Here is a 16,600-nt window from a genome sequence, read left to right on the forward strand (position 1 = left end):
ACAATTAACAGTTAAAATAAGAAAACAATTGCATTGTCTTATTTCAGGCGCATATTATCTAATTATTTTATTTTAAGAGTAAAAATACTCATTCCATTGTCAGATCATCTTATTTACCTACTCAAATTAAGGATTAATACACTTGATTTAAGACATATTTTCTTATTTCTGGATTGTTTTTGTGGCGTAAATAGTTCTTTATGATGCCAACTGTATTAAAAGTTTTACAGGTCTAGTCATTTTATTACTAATGTGTGCATTAATCCAGGTATAGTTTATTTTGTGTAACTGCTTCTTAAACATAACAGCCTTAATATTTTTAGCAGATCCTTTATATGGTCTTAGCCTTTAAATTTGATCTTATGTATAGTTATTTCTTTCATTCTATATTTGTATTTAGATGAGATCTTAGAGCGACTACGAGCTAAGAAGGAGGAGGAGCTGGAGGAGGTGAAAAGACGAGCTGCTGAGGAAGCACAGAAGGCACGGTTAGAGAAGCAGAAGGAGGAGCAAGCTTTGGAGAAGGGAGATGAAGAGGTCAAGCTGAAGGAGGAGGTGCAGGAGGATGTAAAGGCCAAAGATGGTGAAGAGGAATCAAAAAAGAAGGAGGATACACAGGGACAACATGGTGATGAAAAGAGCCAAGGTTTGTTTGGTGATTTAAAATTAGCACCAACAGTGTTGCAGCATCTGACTTTTAATGGTGAAATAAAACATGTTTCTGATCAATTCAGGCCAAAGAACACATTTAACTTTTATTTTAGGCTGATAAATGAGCTGATCTGTTGTTTATTTCTGTCTTCTCTTATTCAGTTCGTATTTTTAATTTAATGATAATTGGATCATATTTGTCTCCCTTACTGGACAGTTTTTTTCTTAAGTGACTTAAACATCAGTACTTGACCCACATGTCCACCATTTCCTGCAACGTTCTGCAGGACATGAAGCTCCTGCCTCTCTCCAAGAGGGCATAGGAGGCGTTAATGTTGAGGACGTACCATCAGTCCCGTCAACCTCTACTCCCTCACAAAGCTCCGTTTTGACCACTGGTGTGCCCGCCATGACTCCAAAGCAGCTGACTTCCACTCTAGAGGTTCGCATAGAGCGATGCGTCTATGAGCAGCCCCGTAATAAGCCTGAACGTAAGGGGGATTTTTTTCTATATATTTTTTAAAAAACCAAAATGGAAATAAACTCACTTCTTGTGTTTTTTTTTTTTAATCCTCTGTAAGGTCACATGTCTGATGTTGTTGCCATCATCTCTAAACTTTCCCACAGATTTAACCTATTTAAATGCCTTTTAAATGAAGTATAATAAGAGGAAATTAATCTATTTAAATTCTAAGCTGCATCAATTTCAGTATTGTCAAATAATGGTCTATTTAACCAATCCTTAAAATGTAGACGGTTTAGTGAAGCAGTTGATGCATTACTGAAGAATGATCAGCAGAGGGCGCTAAAGCCTAACTTGTTTTTTGACCAAGACCATGTCTAATATATTTATATGTATTTAGTTTCAACTTAGTTTACTTTTCTATATTTTCAGTAAATCCATTTCATTTTAATTTATTTTTAGATTAGACATTATGCTTGTTGAAGTGATTTAACATCCAAGCTGTTAATCTGTCCATTCAATTAATGTTTTCTTATCCTCTGTTGTATGACAGGAAACCCAGCATCTGATTCCACTCCTGTCAGTGGAGATGGCGTCCCGAGCCTAAGTCAGCCCTCCCATCCATGTGAGGAAAACAGTAACAGCAGCGTAGGAACCACTGTCCCCATCAGGGGTCCTGAACCCCCTGATCTGGCTGACAGGTCATCCCAGTCATCCATGGCGAGCCTTGACGACGCAGGTCCTTTTGTCTTTTACAGATATGAATAAATTGCTTATTATTCTGATGGAAGCTTACTACACTCTTATGACATGGAATATCACGCACATGTTGTGTTGGTCTTTCTGCACCTTCTTCTTCATTCCTTTGGCTCAACGACTCCTTATTTTCCTAGGGGACAGCAAGGACTCGACCAATGGCGAGACGGCAGGCGGTGCCGTTAAAAGATCCTCAGCGACACGTATGGTGACCAGACTGAGGAACCCAGAGAGCAAGCTGAGTCAGCTGAAAAGTCAACAGGTTGCTGCTGCTGTTCATGAAGCAAACAGGGGCTTTAAGGAGGGAAAGGAGGTCAGATGCTAACATGGGAACAGACATTTTATCATATAGAAGCTATATACAAAGGCGCTTAGCGGGATGGTGCATTAGTGTCTTTTGAAGAGATCTTATCAAGATCTTGTAGTCTTACTGAGTCCAGGCTTATTTTGGATGGTATTTCTGCAGGTACTGGTAGTAAACGCACAAGGTGACATCACCCGCGTTAGCACACGGAGCAAGGAGGTGGTGATGAAGGGAACCATCAGCCAGTTCTTCAAGCTGGGTCAGGAGGGAAAGTACCGTGTCTATCATAATCAATACAGCTCCAACGCCTTGGCCCTCAACAAACACCAGCACAGAGAGGTAAGTAGCATGAGCATTAATTAGCTCTAAAGCTATTTGATCTGCTGTCCACACACCCCAAAGACTTAGTAACTCCAATCATTTTCTTTATTATTAACTTCTTTTTTGGTTTACAAATTCAAGGTTTTAGAATATTATAAATACAGTATTCACAACTGCATTCATACTTTGAGAACTTTAAATTTAATTTCTAAACAAAATGAACAAAAACTAATTTTAAGATGCATCTGTTCTCTTCGTAACAGTTTGAACTGATTTAGATCTTCCTCCTGAATACTGTGGCAGAAGAAAACCTGCTGCAGCTTTCAGTGTTGAATCAAAGAGAAAATACACACATTCAATAATATCCTCCATTCTATATCTAAGGATGTGTCTTAAGTAAATTCTGTTTATCGACATGTTTGGAGCTTAAAATTGTGGGATAGCTCTAAAATTTAGAGTCTAAATGAATCCTGGTAAAACTGATTTTTGTTAGTGTTTTTCTTTCCTTTTACCAGACGATCAATAATCAGACCTGACCAAGAGGAGATTGTCAGATTCTTATCTGTGGCGGAATGATTAACGGATCTCTAATTGATTGATTGTTTTTCTGAACAGGACCATGACAAGAGGAGGCATCTGGCCCATAAGTTTTGTATGACACCAGCAGGAGAGTTCAAGTGGAACGGCTCCATTTTTGGTTCAAAGGTCCTAACTATCTCCACGTTAAGGCTCACCATCATCCAGCTTGAGAACAACGTTCCTTCTCCTTTCATGCATCCAAACTGGGCCTCACACAGGTAAGAACCCCATAGATCTATTTCAAAAGTATTCCTCTAGTTTCTTTTCTTTTTTTTTTGTATAACAGATTTCTTTAGAAAATGTAAATGTTGGATTCAAACTGAGAAAAAAAAAATCATGTTATTCTTTTTGTAGATCCAACTGGATCAAAGCTGTTCAGATGTGCAGTAAGGCCAGGGAGTTTGCTCTAGCCTTGGCCATTCTGGAGTGTGCCATCAAACCTGTGGCAATGCTGCCTGTCTGGAAAGACTCACTTGGACATACCAGGTATATACTGAGCTTGGTTGTGTGGTCTGTTTAATGGCATCATCTTATTAACGCAGATTCAAAGCAAACGTGTAGAACGGGATCAGATTAGCTTTAATGTTAAATAAAACAAACAGAAATTTTGTCTGCTTCTGGAAGATATGACAAACTTTTTTACATAAATGTCAGTAATGAGATAAAATAATGTAAGGCAGCAGGTGATCATTCACACTTTAAGTGTTTTCTAGTTATTATTGCTCCGATCCAAATTCAAATATTAAATGTAAAAGGTTTCAGAAGCTTCAGACTAGTTAACATACAACAAATAACTGGTTGTTGCGTCTCCTGGGTAAATAAAATATTAATTTCTGGAGGCGTCCCTTAAACAAGAAAACGTCTTAATCACTGAAGTTTCTACTTTTTCCTCCTCCTGCCGACCAATCGGTGCATGTGCACGGAGTATGTTCCCGAGTGTTTTGGGCAAAGTCGATTGTAAGCAGATCCGTCTAAACGGCCCACCCTAGCTGTGAGGCATAATATTTTGATTGCACGTCCACGACCAGCACCACCCAGCTCTGCCTCTACTGCAGCGCCAACATAAGACCCTTTCATAGAGGTGATTGTCCAGGATTTTACAAAGTTAGAAGCAGAAAATCTGGGTTTGCATTAAAATCATGAATATCAAAGGAGGAAGACAAATTGCGTTTTGAAGTAAAATGTAATGTGAATTCAGGTTTTTATTTGAAATCAAAGCAGAAGTCCTATTTTACATGAAATAAGCACCCTATGCAATCTGCAGAGCTACAGGATTCGGCTAAGGTATTGATGAAGTATAGAAAATTAAAATAAGAAAATGGATTCTTTTTTCTGTTCTTGCTTTTCCAGACTTCATTCCCCATTCCTACATCTGTGTTGTGTCCTTACTGGTATCCTTTCTTCCTTCTCTCCTTTTTTCCTTTTTTTCTGTCATAATTTCTTCCTTCCTTTTAATCCCCATGTCCTCCATCTATCTCCTTGCTCACTTTTTATTTTTGTGTTTCTTTCTTCGTTCCTTGGTGTGTCTTTCTCTCTTTTCTTGTCTCCTTCCTTCCCCATTCCACCCAAGATCCTTTTCTTTCCTTTTTCTCTTTCCATTTCTTGTTTTCTTTCCTTCAGTGTGTCATTCCCTCTCTCACCCTTTTCTTCCTCTCTGACTTCAAAATGTTTGGTTCCCCTCAAACGTCACTCTTTGAGCATCACTGTTTCATCTTATAGTGTCGTCGCAATTAACACCGTCTTAGTTTACATTATTGAGCCGATTTGTTTAACATCAGTCGATGCCGGCATCCCTGCTGACATTCTAGCATCCGTACAGTGCATCAACATCACGAATCACTCGTCTTTCTGCAACTCTCATGTTCTTGCCTTTTGGGAAACACTCTGTCAGGTGCCATTAAACACCTCATGTTTTCTGTTAATGAGAAATACAACATAACTTTCAGGTTAAACCGTATGACGTCAATGGAGCGCGAGGAGAAAGAGAAGGTGAAGAAGAGGGAAAAGAAGCTGGAAGATGAGGAGACGATGCAACAAGCAACCTGGGTCAAGTACACCTTTCCAATCAAGCACCAGGTAATCATGTTTCCTTTAAAGGAAGACGTACAGACGATTGTCTGCAACCCCAATAATAGAAGCAAAGTTAAGGTTCTGTGTTTTCAATTTACACTAGTGGCTGTTTAGATGGAGCAAAGGCAAAATATCTACCTTCTTTTCTACATTAAATCAGATGAAACAGTCTACTAAAATAATACTATATTTATTTGTCTTACTCTTTTATTTATTTTTTTTGTTCCATCCGTAGGTGTGGAAGCAGAAGGGAGAGGAGTATCGTGTTACAGGTTACGGGGGCTGGAGTTTCATCAGTAAGACCTATGTGCCTCGCTTTTCCCCAAAACTTCCTGGAAACACCAACGCCAACTACCGCAAAGAACTGGAAGGTGTAGTACAAATTTTATATTTGAAAAAAATTAGTCAACATTTATTTGACTTTAAGATTTATTCTAACTTTCCTAGCCATCAGAATGATATAGATAAATATCTCCCTTTGATCTAAACCTTTTTTTTATGAGTCTGGATTTGATCACTTTAATCAATATATCTTTTATATAAAAAGACATTGAACATTTGCGCTCATTAATGCCCAATTCAAGAGCTCAAAGTAATTCTTCTTGTAAAGTTATCCTCACTACAGCCCTGTTATATTGGATATGATAAAGGAGCACAAAACATTGTTGCATTTATGAATGTAGGGATGGAAATGATACAGTTTCCAGATGTTTCAGACAAGGAACATGTTGAAAGGCATGCTGTGGATTTCAGTTTTGACCCACTGAGCCAAAACTCTGTGGGACAATCTATCGCTTGCTTCCTATCGTTTTCAAAACAATATTGAGAAGTAAGCAATATTTTGGCTTTATTCCCCTAAAACACCTGCCAGATGTCTCTGACATTGCAGGTGTCAAAGTTTGCAAGGATCTTCTCATTGCTTTCTTTTAGCTTTCTGGCCATTCTTCCATAAATGTCCAATTTGAGGGGTTAGTGTTCTGACAGCAGATTCTTTCATCTGAGCTTTGGAACTCCTCCAGTGTTACCCTGGGTGTTCTGTAGTTGCTGTTATCCTGGACAGCCTGGTGTTAACCATTTCCAGTTTCCATCTTCATGAGATATTTAGAGATTTTTTGTATTTATTAGTCTTCATGCTGTTGTTTATTTTACAGTAATGTTCTCAAGCAAATCTCAAAGTTTTCAAAAAGAAAGTCAGGATTTTTAACAACGAGAGATAACACCCAATTTGCCTGTTTTTAACTTGGTTTCTAACAAAAAAAAGTTGGCTAAACTTGATTGTATTTAGGAGTGTCACTACTATGCATGACCCATTTTGTTATCAGAGCATAACAATTTAAGATATGTTTATTTTTCCTGCAACTTTATGTACTACTTGTTACATAAATTACAAATAAAATAGCGTGAAGTTTGTCGGAGAGTACAAGAACTAAATTACTCTCGAAAAGCAGAGTATGTGGGGCGTGAAGGTGGCTCACAGCCCATGTATGGAGGCCTTAGTCCTCAACGCGGGCGACCCGGGTCCTTTCCTGCATGCCTTTTTTTTTTTTTTTTTTTTCCTCAACGCGGGCGACCCGGGTCCTTTCCTGCATGCCTTTTTTTTTTTTTTTTACACCTTTAAGGGCTTTTAGAATGACATCTTTTGTGAAATAAGCTGTCCTTCTTTTGTTTTTCTACAGATGCTAAACTTGGCAAGAGGTGTACCTTGTTGGACTTGAGCCGGCGGCCCAGTATAGTTGCACCAGAATCTCAGGATTGTTCTGTCTCAAGTATTGAAACGAAGGATGAGGTCTCCACTGAACTTTCCGGGAAACCTGCTGAGGATGTGGGATCTACTGAGGGTGCGGAGAGGAACAAGGATGAAGAACCAAATGGAGAAGAACAGAAGCCTGCAGATCCCCCTGTAAAGATGGAAGTGGTTCCTACTGACTCACCAAAGGAACAAAGTACAGTATTACTCTTCAGAGCTTTGAAGTGTTACTTAACTTCTGATTCTATACAGCTAAACGTTTAGTAAGCTTAAAGGTATAATGGAGGATTTTGCGAATTTTCAAAAAGACCCACACACTCCGCCTTAAAAAAAAAGAAGCACATTCACAACCCTGTACCGTCTCCCGAGAGGGAACGTCTATTAAACGTGTGCTAGAGCATGCATGAGCCAATTTCTCCTCGTGTTCCTTGTTTGAAAGTTGCTGTTTGCATCAATCATACAAGCTTACTTTCCAAAAGTCAGACTGACCACTGCTAATTGAAAATGGGGACAAGCATGTTGAACGACCTTACATAAACATATCACCAGAATGATTGACAATTAGGAGGACCATTTATTTTGATGACCCACCCGGAAAAAGAATATCTTCCATTATACCTTTAATTTTAAAAAAGCTACACTCAGATTGCTGCGGCATCAGAAGGGCTAATCTGGTGTTTTTATGCATCACAATATATAATGATATGCGTACTGCTTCTCTGTCTCTTTAAACATCGATTAAGGAATACAAAGTAAACAAAAACACAAATATACTTTAAATATACTTAAAATTGAAACATGAATATATTTATCTTTCCAGAGTCCAGCATTCAGGAGGAGAAGGCTGCCCCTAAAGAGGAACCTTCAGACCTTTCTCAGCGACCCTTCAACCACGATGTCGTAGACGTCAGCAAGGGCTTCCTTACGAGAGTCGCTTATAAGAAGAAGGTGAAGACCTCCAAGCTGGACAGCCTGCTGGAGCGCAGAGTGAAGCAGCACATTATTGAAGAGAAGCAGCGACAGCAGGTTTCTGTATCCAGATCTCTGACACCGGCACCCGCTTCTTCCTGTGCACCCTCTGTTCCCAGCACTCCGGTCCGCCCCCGGTCGCCGCTTAGGCCACACAAACTCGCACAGATGCAGCTCACAAGCAAAGATGCGGTGAAAGTGGAAGAAAGCCTTTCCACAACAGAGACGTCAGGGGCAGCAAAAAAAGAAGAACAAGAAGGAAAAGAGAATCTGACTGAACTCATAAACACTTTTCCTTCCTCTGTTTCAGACTGCACACCCAAAAACAGTTGCAATACAAGTTCAGGTGCAGATTCACCTCTGAGTAACACTGCCTCTATGCCCCAGGACTTAAAGGAAAACTCAGAGGAAAGGACTACAGGGCATAAAGAAAATAGCATTGAGGATTCTGGACAAGAATCTGTTAAAATGCCAGATGAGAAAGAGGAAAACGCAGGGGGGGCTAATAGCTCAATAGGGCAACAAACAGCCTGTGTTGCATCAGATGTAATCAAGGCTGAACATTGTTTAAATCCAGAGTCTGACTCTGTCACAACACTTCCATGTGAGCTTGACCAAACCAAAAGTAAAAACGTATCCTCTCTTAAAGCCTCAGACTCTCTCAGTTCTGTGCACTCAGAGGAAAATGGCTTTGGGCCAGAGGAGAACCGAGGGAATTTACAGAGCTTTGGACACAATGGAACCATAGCAGTCAGTCCCAAGCCCGTTTCACCTGTGTCTCGGGTAAACGGGAGTGACAGCTTGGTTAGTGAAAGCTTGAACAACGGCGTGCTGACTGACAGGCCCCAGCCGGAGTCAAACAACATTGAAACCACTGAGGAGCAAAGGCTGCTGGTCTCTTTGGAAGATGGCGCGCAGCAGAGGCCTTTAGTGAACGGGGACTTGGCCTCAGTAAACAACAGCATGGGTTTAAAAGGGAAAGAGGCACTTTCAGATTCTGAGGCGACACTGGACCAGGATTACAGCCCTCCACTGAAGATGGCAAAGCTTGAAAACAATTTGGACAAAGTTGGAGAAAAAGATGGTAGCAATCTACGGAACAACAGCACCTCTGCTTTTTATCCAGGAGAGACCAAATGCTCTCCTGCAGTAAAGATCATCCGAATGGCTCCTTCTCCTGTTCCTTCAGCAGAGGAGTCCAGCCTGAGTGATGGCTTTGCAGAGGAGAACAGTAACAGCGAATCAGCAGAACCATTCAAGACAACCGTCACTCAGGTAACCACGACCTCCACGACGACCACCATGACAGTCTCCACGGAGACGAGGAAGACCGAGGTGGCCCAGAAAACACAGGGTGATTCTACGGTGTCTGTGGTGACGACAAAGAGCAGCGCCGTCTCTACCCTTTGCAGCATGACCAAAACAACAGTGACCAAAGTGTGTTGCTCTGGAGACGACGGTCTGTCAGAAGACAGCCAGGAAACGACGCTGCAGGAGCAGAGAACGACGAGCTCGCTCTGCGTCCATGAGTCATCCGAAGGCACCGGCTGTAAAACTGTCGCATCGTCCGTCTCTGTGAGCCAGGAACAGTGCTTTTCAACTAAAGGACGCGTGCGCCTTCTCCGATTTTCGCGCACAAAGAAAATGCGCTCCGACTCAGCTCTGCCTTCTTACCGCAAGTTCATCACCAAAAGCAGCAGGAGGAGTATTTTCGTTCTGCCCTATGACGACCTGAAGATTCTGGCCAGGCGAGGAGGATTCCGTGAGGTTCCTGTGTTCAGCTACAACGCCAAGCCAGCACAGGATATCTGGCCGTATCCCTCACCCAGACCCACGTTTGGCATCACTTGGAGGTAAATCTGCTTCTCTTGTTTTATCTATCAGCGTTCTCTGTCTGATGAGCACTGGGTCTAACTCCATCCGTTCTCACAGTTTTCAAACAAGACGACAAGGAAATGTCTGAATTTATGTCATTATGGTGCCTGTAAAATGTCGTACTAAAATTCTGAGAGGCTCCCTACTGAAATCGCTGCCATTTTTATTGTCATTTATTTTCACTTCAAGGCAATTAAGTTTTCATTTATTCAGAATTTTCATCCTTTTTTATACATAAATTTCTGATTGTTGCTTGTATAAATACTCTATATAAATGACTATTGATTTCATTTTGGAGATCTAACACTTAAGGCTGTAATTTCCAATTAAGTCCTGATATAGAAAGACTTAGTTCATCTTAACGACACGGTTTTTCTTTGGGTATGTATCATCTCCTTTCCAACTTCATAATCTGCAGTACAGTAATGAAGTGCAGAGCAATTAGAGTAAAAGGTGATCTCTACAAATTCAGCCAGTGAGTAGCACACTAATGCTCTCCCACTTTCCTTCTGTGCCGACTGGAGTAAAATACTCAACATCCTCAGCATGTCTTCTGAGCACCAACACTGAAAATTTTAACCAATGTTCACCCTTCTTTTGGTTTATTTTGCTTCTTTTTTTTTATTTTGGATAATTTTATTTGACGATCAAATCCTCTTCGTGCTGTATAACAACAAAGGTTTGTGCTTTAAAAGCCAATTTTTGTGTCAGTTAAGTGACAAAAAAGAAAGTCTTGGCCATTAACAAAACTATATAACTAAATATAGTCAATTGAGACAGACACTTAAGATCAGTCTGGGTATAAATTCTAAAAGGAACATGACAGGTGATTGATCTAAGGCTCGATAATTAATTTTCCCTACAAAACGCCATTTCCAAATCACAGAGCCCCTTAGGTTTTATTTCACATGCAACAAGAGTTAGACACCAACTTTCAGACCCCAGTCCTTTAGGGGACGGTAATATGTTTAAAGTAGGTTTGCTGTCACACAGAAGGGATGAAAGATGAAAGAGCTGCCGCTAGCATGCATACCAGCTAGAATTAACAGCTTTTCACAGAGCAGTAAAGTAGTCTGACAATGGAATGCTGCAGAGTGCATTTTAAGGCCATGAAATCAGTGAAACCCTGAAGCCAAACACCCATATCTTTGTGGTTAGTATAGAGGAAAATATAAGTAAAATAGTAATTTTGGTTAAAAAGAATTTGAAATAAGGGAACTGCTTTAAAATACAACAAAAATCATATATCAACCTTAAATCCCTTCCTAGTTTTGTTAGAGAGGTGCTTCCCCTCTTAGCTCACCTCCCCTGTCTCCTCCCCTCCCTTCTGCCATTTGCAGTTTTTGGCCCCTGGAGAACACTGGGGCTCCCAGCCCGCTGTCATACAGGCACCTCTGCTTGTTTTGACCAAACTTCAGAGTCCCAGAGCAGACATGAATCACCCGGTGGTCAGAGAGGTGTCACCATGTTAACTCCATGTATTGACCAAGCTCTACAGCTTATGCTGGGTTTTTTTTTTTTTTTTCCCCACTTGTGGTAGCATGCAAGAATGTACATATCAACTTAAACCCCTTACTCAGTAAGAGGCCTGCGAGGATCGTGTTTTTCTAGATGCTCGAGATGTTTTTAATCACAGTGTCTAAGAGCCAAATTCACTGTATGCCTGGCCATAATGATCCAAACAAGAAAAAATGTCTTCTTCTGGAAATGATTCATGGATGAACAACATCCGGTCGTAAATTTTTAGGCGACTAAATGAACTGTGAAAGAAAAGTGTTCTTTGATCCGGTTTTTAGTGAGCAATGATCCTTAAATTCCCACAGAGCATGAAAGTATTTATTAAAGATGAACGCCACTGTTACACAGAATCACCATGAACTGCAGCTATATTCCCAAAAGTCCGATTTTAGTTTATCTTCATCTTCTAGTTACATGGTTGTACTGCAGTTGGTTTTCTGTAACTCCGAGGAAGTCTTTACCACTCCGGAAAATAATGGAAACTTTGACGTTGGTAATTTGGGGACCTGGAAATGTTTACATGTGTTTATGCATGACTAATGCTTCCTTTGGCCACTGCCTCCAGGTACCGGCTGCAGACGGTGAAGGCTTTGGCCGGCGTGAGCCTCATGCTGAGGCTCCTGTGGGCCTGTTTGAGGTGGGACGACATGGCTGTGAAGCCGTCTGCCGCCGTAGGCACCACACGTACAGGTAGACCATTAAAAACAGACGCTGTAGGTACCAGATCTGCTAAGGTGGTCAGATCTGCCCGGGGTCCTGCTGCTTCTTATGACGTCAATATATGGCAACCTCTTTTTTTTAAGGATCACATCTCTTTTGGAGTCTTAACATATTATTACCTATATTTGCCATTATTTCACATTTCATTGGCGATCTAAAGTAGCCGAAAGTAGAGAACGGTCATTGTCAGTCTTGAAGGAAAGTACTGCCTTCTAAGACTGAGCTCTGCCATTTAAAAAGATGACAAAAAACATCTCAGTTTATTTTTATTCTTTTTATTAAGATCTGAGGGTAGAGGAAGACAAATGGGACATCTTAAAATTACTTTCGTAGAGATTTTAGACAAATAAAACCGTTATTCTACTTGTAGAAAACGAACGCTTGTTGTTGACACAAATTTAAAAGTAATGTAGCTTAATATGGCTAACTGACCGAGCTAAAGAGAGAACAACTAGCCACAGCACTTCCCAGCTCTCCCCCTTTATATCATGCTCTAACAGTTACTTTGTTCACCATAAACAGATATATACAGTTTAGTTATCAATCAGGTAAAACTTCATCGGTCATTAGACATGCTAAAGCTACAGAAGCTCCCGACTCCGAACATGTATGTATCAAAGCGTAGCGTAACACGACTGGCATGTGCAAGACCCAAGCAGATCAGACCACCCGTTTAGATCTGGTACCTACAACGGTCCTTCGATGAAAGAGAAGGGAAACACCGTTTTAAAGATGTGCAAATATGAGCTCAAGCTTCTCCCTGTTTTTAGCTAAGAACTGTTACAAAGTGGCTGTGAGAGTTTCTATGTTAGAGTGCATTTCCTCCATTTTTTTTTTTTTTTTCTGGGGTCTTGTCCTCATCACCGTACCAACCAAAGCCCTATCCCCACTCATTGCAACAGAGACATCAGACACTGAAATCACCACCACAGAGATCATAAAGCGGCGTGATGTGGGACCCTACGGCATCCGCTCAGAGTATTGCATCCGCAAGATCATTTGCCCAATCGGAGTGCCCGAGACGCCCAAAGGTACATTTGCATTCTTCAGGGCTCATTGAGTCTTAAAGGTTTGGAGAGTTTTAATTTTAAAATATTGAGGAGAAAAGCAATAGATTTCAGAATCTTCTTGATGTTTAATTTTGTATGATTAAAAAATAGGGCTTGAATGAAAACCTCAAAAGTGGCAAGTTGAGTTGAGATGGCTGCACTCACTGTGGGTCATCTTAAAGTAATTTTTGTCAAGATCATGAGTTGATAAAATCAACATTTAGAAAAACAGAGATCCATTTTATTCATCGTTTTCTGAGACAGAGTAAATATTAGTCACATTGCTTTAAATCATGTTGTCTTTTGCCATGAAAGAAATTCTCGGGTTGGGAGCTTGAATCGATGATCCCTGATCATCCAGACCCCAAACCACCGACTTCACTGTCTCCCAACCAAAGATGACCTAGGAAAAACGTCAGTGTCAGAAAAGTTTCCAGGAAAACTGGAGTGTGACTGCTGCTGCAACCAAAGTTTAATTATTATCCTTTTTTGCCAAGCCCTGATTTTTCTCTTTTCCATTCAACTCATGTCTTTTTTATATATATATATAAAAAAAAAAACCACATTAACGCCCCATCTTTCTATTCCAGTTTGGATTGATATCTTCTGATTTTGTGGCAGCTTCCATTGTGATTTGCTAGCTCATTTCGCTCACACAGCCTGCCAAATCCAAGTCTTGGAAGAGGGTTTTTTGTACACATTGTTTCAGTGTTTAGGGCCACTTCTATCATTTAGTCACTCTGGCTCACTCTGCCATTAAAAGTTGTTGTTTTTTCTTTTACAGATTAACATCAAATACTATGAATATTTGATTACAAGTTACCAAACTTAAGATATTTTCTCATCCTGAAATGTTGAAACCTCATTTCTGTTAGCATGAAAACTATAAAATCCTTCTATCTGAAACATCGAGTGAACACAGACATAGATCACCTGCTAGTCAGATAAATTTCCTAATATTGCATTCAGGTACAGCTCAGACAATCGGTTATAGAAATGTCAATACTACAAAGCAATAACATTTTTCTCTAATATCGGAAAGTCATTTTTCAAACCTTAGTTTTTAATTATTCTGTAATCTATATATCTCTAATTCTACTTTATTTGCTAAATAAAATACAACATAATCTACAGTAGGGTGCATCTATAATCTCCAGTCGGTTCTATACCCTTCACTTTAAGAACATTTTTAAGAAAAGTTATGACAATAAAGTAATAACTTTTTTGCTTTGTTTTTTTGTTTTGCTTATTTGTGTTTTTTATTTTTTAGTGCCTTACAGTTACTCTACAGCTTTAGAGTTTTGAATTTTTTATTAATAAATGCACGTCAAACATTTGGTAATCTGAAAGATGTTAAACAAGGAAATTCTGATATGGGAATCGTCTAGGATCTCTAAGGATGACCTTCAGGTTCTTCCAGGGGATTCAGTTTCCCAATGTAGAGCTAATCTGTGATAATATATGGATGTGTGAGAAGTGGATGTTTGACTTAATTCAACTGTTTTTAGGATATCCTTTCTGTTTTTTTGGGTTTTTTTTTTTTTACTAACTTGTCCAACATTCCAGAAACGCACACTCCTCAGAGGAAAGGGCTCCGCTCCAGTGCTCTGCGTCCCAAAAAGCCTGAGCCCACGAAACAGACCGGCCCAGTGGTGATTGAGACGTGGGTTCCTGAGGAGGAGCTGGACCTCTGGGAGATAAGAGCCTTCTCAGAAAGGTCAGGGGCCAAGCATCTTTTCAGCAGAACAACACTTTTCTCCGAGCTGCAACGTGTGCAGATAAGACCCTGAATGTTTCCTCTGATTTTAAAGGAAAGAAAAAGTTATTTTGATTAAACAAAAACAACAACAAAAAACTGTATAAAGAACAGTTTAAAACTGGACACCCAAAAAAACATCAAGGCCATCTATAGTTGTTTTTCTTAATCCAACAACAGTTAAATGTTATCAATCAAAGCAACATTTTGCCTCTTTAGATGTCTTCTGTTCCTTTTAAATGTGCTCCCTTATTTTTGGACAGAATGTGGTGCACATAACGTCCATCATAAGACTGGGCGGAAATTTGCCTATTTTTATGGTATTTTTTGAAATCCGAAATAAGTTCTGTGAAGTGTTCTCCATGTGAAAGGTTCTTTGTTGATTTTACAGGGTGGAGAAAGAGAAAGCCCAGGCAGCAGAGCAAGCCAAAGTAAGTTTGCTTTCTTCAGCTGACATGCTGCTTGATTTTTATCAGAGCTATTTTAAGGAACCCTTTAATTCAAGCATGTGGGCGGCATTAAAGGCTAGAAGTGTTTTTCTAAAGGGATCCAAACATAACAAGAAAATAATGATTCTCTGCAGCTCACTAACTGATAATATCACAGTTTTATGTGTCAGATTTTTTTTTATTTCTATACCATGCTTTTTTTTCATCTGCTTACTATTTTTGTTCACTGTTGCAGAAACGTCTGGAACAAAAGTCCGGGTCAGCCGCAGTCACACCAGCAGGGACTCCGGCGACGCCTGCTGCCACACCCAAAGTCATCGTTGGCTCAGTTTCAGGCCAGGGCACCCCCACTGCCAAGGTGGTGCTGTCCACCAAGATGGGCAGCCCTGTCACATTCCAACAAAACAAGAACTTCCAACAGTCCTTTGCCACCTGGGTCAAGCAGGGTCAGAGCACACAAGGTACATCAGAGAGCAAACCTTTCTAGATCCTCATTCACATCTTTCTTTGTCCGTTTTACATCTTCAACCTTAATCCTAAAATTACTCCGGCAGTTTCCAGTATTGCTTCTATTTTTCTCTGTTTAAAAATACCTTTAATAAACTTTTTAGGCACAGGCGGAGAGACTCCTACAGCCACTTCTACTGGGCATACCCTGCACATTACAGGGACCTCGGCCAGTGGAAAGGTTGTGACCGCAAAACTCCCCCTACCTGCAAACAGCAAGATCGTCACAGTCAACGTGCCAACAACACAAGGAGGTACAGCTGGTTTTAGCAAGTCGCACCTCCGAGAGAGACGCAGTGGGCTAGTAGTAGACGTTTCTCACTGTTCCAGACACATGTGTTTGTTTTCTTTGCTTTACTACAGGCTCACTCCTGAAACATTTAGGATGTGTCGTAGAAGCCTCATTAGACGTACCTTATTACCTGCCAGCGGTTGTAAACAGTCAGTGTGCCAAAAAATCTCACAGATCTTTAAAAAATGTTTAGCGTGTCTGTATATTTTAAATGATGATGTTGCCACCAACCACAAGCCTGGTTCTTTTGAACTTTACACATTTGGCACACCTTAAGCATTCCTGCAACTACATATTTTTACTGTTTTTTTTTTGTTTGTTTTTTTTTAACCCCACAAGACTGGAACATTCGGAGAGTCATATTTAAAGATGCAGGACTTCAGTTGCACAGTTGAAGTTGTTTTTAGATACTCAGGCTTCACCCTACTTGATGTGCTACCATTTTGTCACATGGAAACAACAAAGAAACAGAAAATGTTTCTTACATTTGTATTCAGACTCCATTTCTCCAAATCCCCTAAATTAGGGGTCTTCAACGTTTTCCAGACCAAGGACCCCAAATTAATGGCGAGAC

The 16,600-nt window shown here is 40.2% G+C and overlaps 1 protein-coding gene across 4 annotated transcripts in view; it reads left to right on the forward strand.

Moving 5' to 3' along the window:
* Positions 1-16,600, forward strand: part of bptf (bromodomain PHD finger transcription factor) — a 49,476-nt gene that overhangs the window by 11,628 nt on the left and 21,248 nt on the right. For 2 of the 4 annotated variants that reach the window (XM_015400196.1, XM_015400199.1), the window contains exons 5-21: positions 401-646; positions 939-1,142; positions 1,668-1,853; positions 2,008-2,183; positions 2,337-2,513; positions 3,111-3,292; positions 3,429-3,560; positions 5,021-5,150; positions 5,380-5,515; positions 6,821-7,087; positions 7,712-9,713; positions 11,819-11,943; positions 12,852-13,004; positions 14,589-14,739; positions 15,170-15,209; positions 15,463-15,688; positions 15,839-15,988. In XM_015400196.1, the coding sequence (XP_015255682.1) occupies positions 401-646; positions 939-1,142; positions 1,668-1,853; positions 2,008-2,183; positions 2,337-2,513; positions 3,111-3,292; positions 3,429-3,560; positions 5,021-5,150; positions 5,380-5,515; positions 6,821-7,087; positions 7,712-9,713; positions 11,819-11,943; positions 12,852-13,004; positions 14,589-14,739; positions 15,170-15,209; positions 15,463-15,688; positions 15,839-15,988 (4,683 nt within the window). The remainder of the gene's footprint in view (positions 1-400; positions 647-938; positions 1,143-1,667; positions 1,854-2,007; positions 2,184-2,336; positions 2,514-3,110; positions 3,293-3,428; positions 3,561-5,020; positions 5,151-5,379; positions 5,516-6,820; positions 7,088-7,711; positions 9,714-11,818; positions 11,944-12,851; positions 13,005-14,588; positions 14,740-15,169; positions 15,210-15,462; positions 15,689-15,838; positions 15,989-16,600) is intronic. The other 2 variants (XM_015400200.1, XM_015400197.1) reach the window with 2 other exon arrangements.

The sequence above is a fragment of the Cyprinodon variegatus genome, unplaced genomic scaffold, assembly GCF_000732505.1.
Source record: "Cyprinodon variegatus isolate N-32 unplaced genomic scaffold, C_variegatus-1.0 Scaffold1081, whole genome shotgun sequence".
In the NCBI taxonomy this organism is placed as follows: domain Eukaryota; kingdom Metazoa; phylum Chordata; class Actinopteri; order Cyprinodontiformes; family Cyprinodontidae; genus Cyprinodon; species Cyprinodon variegatus.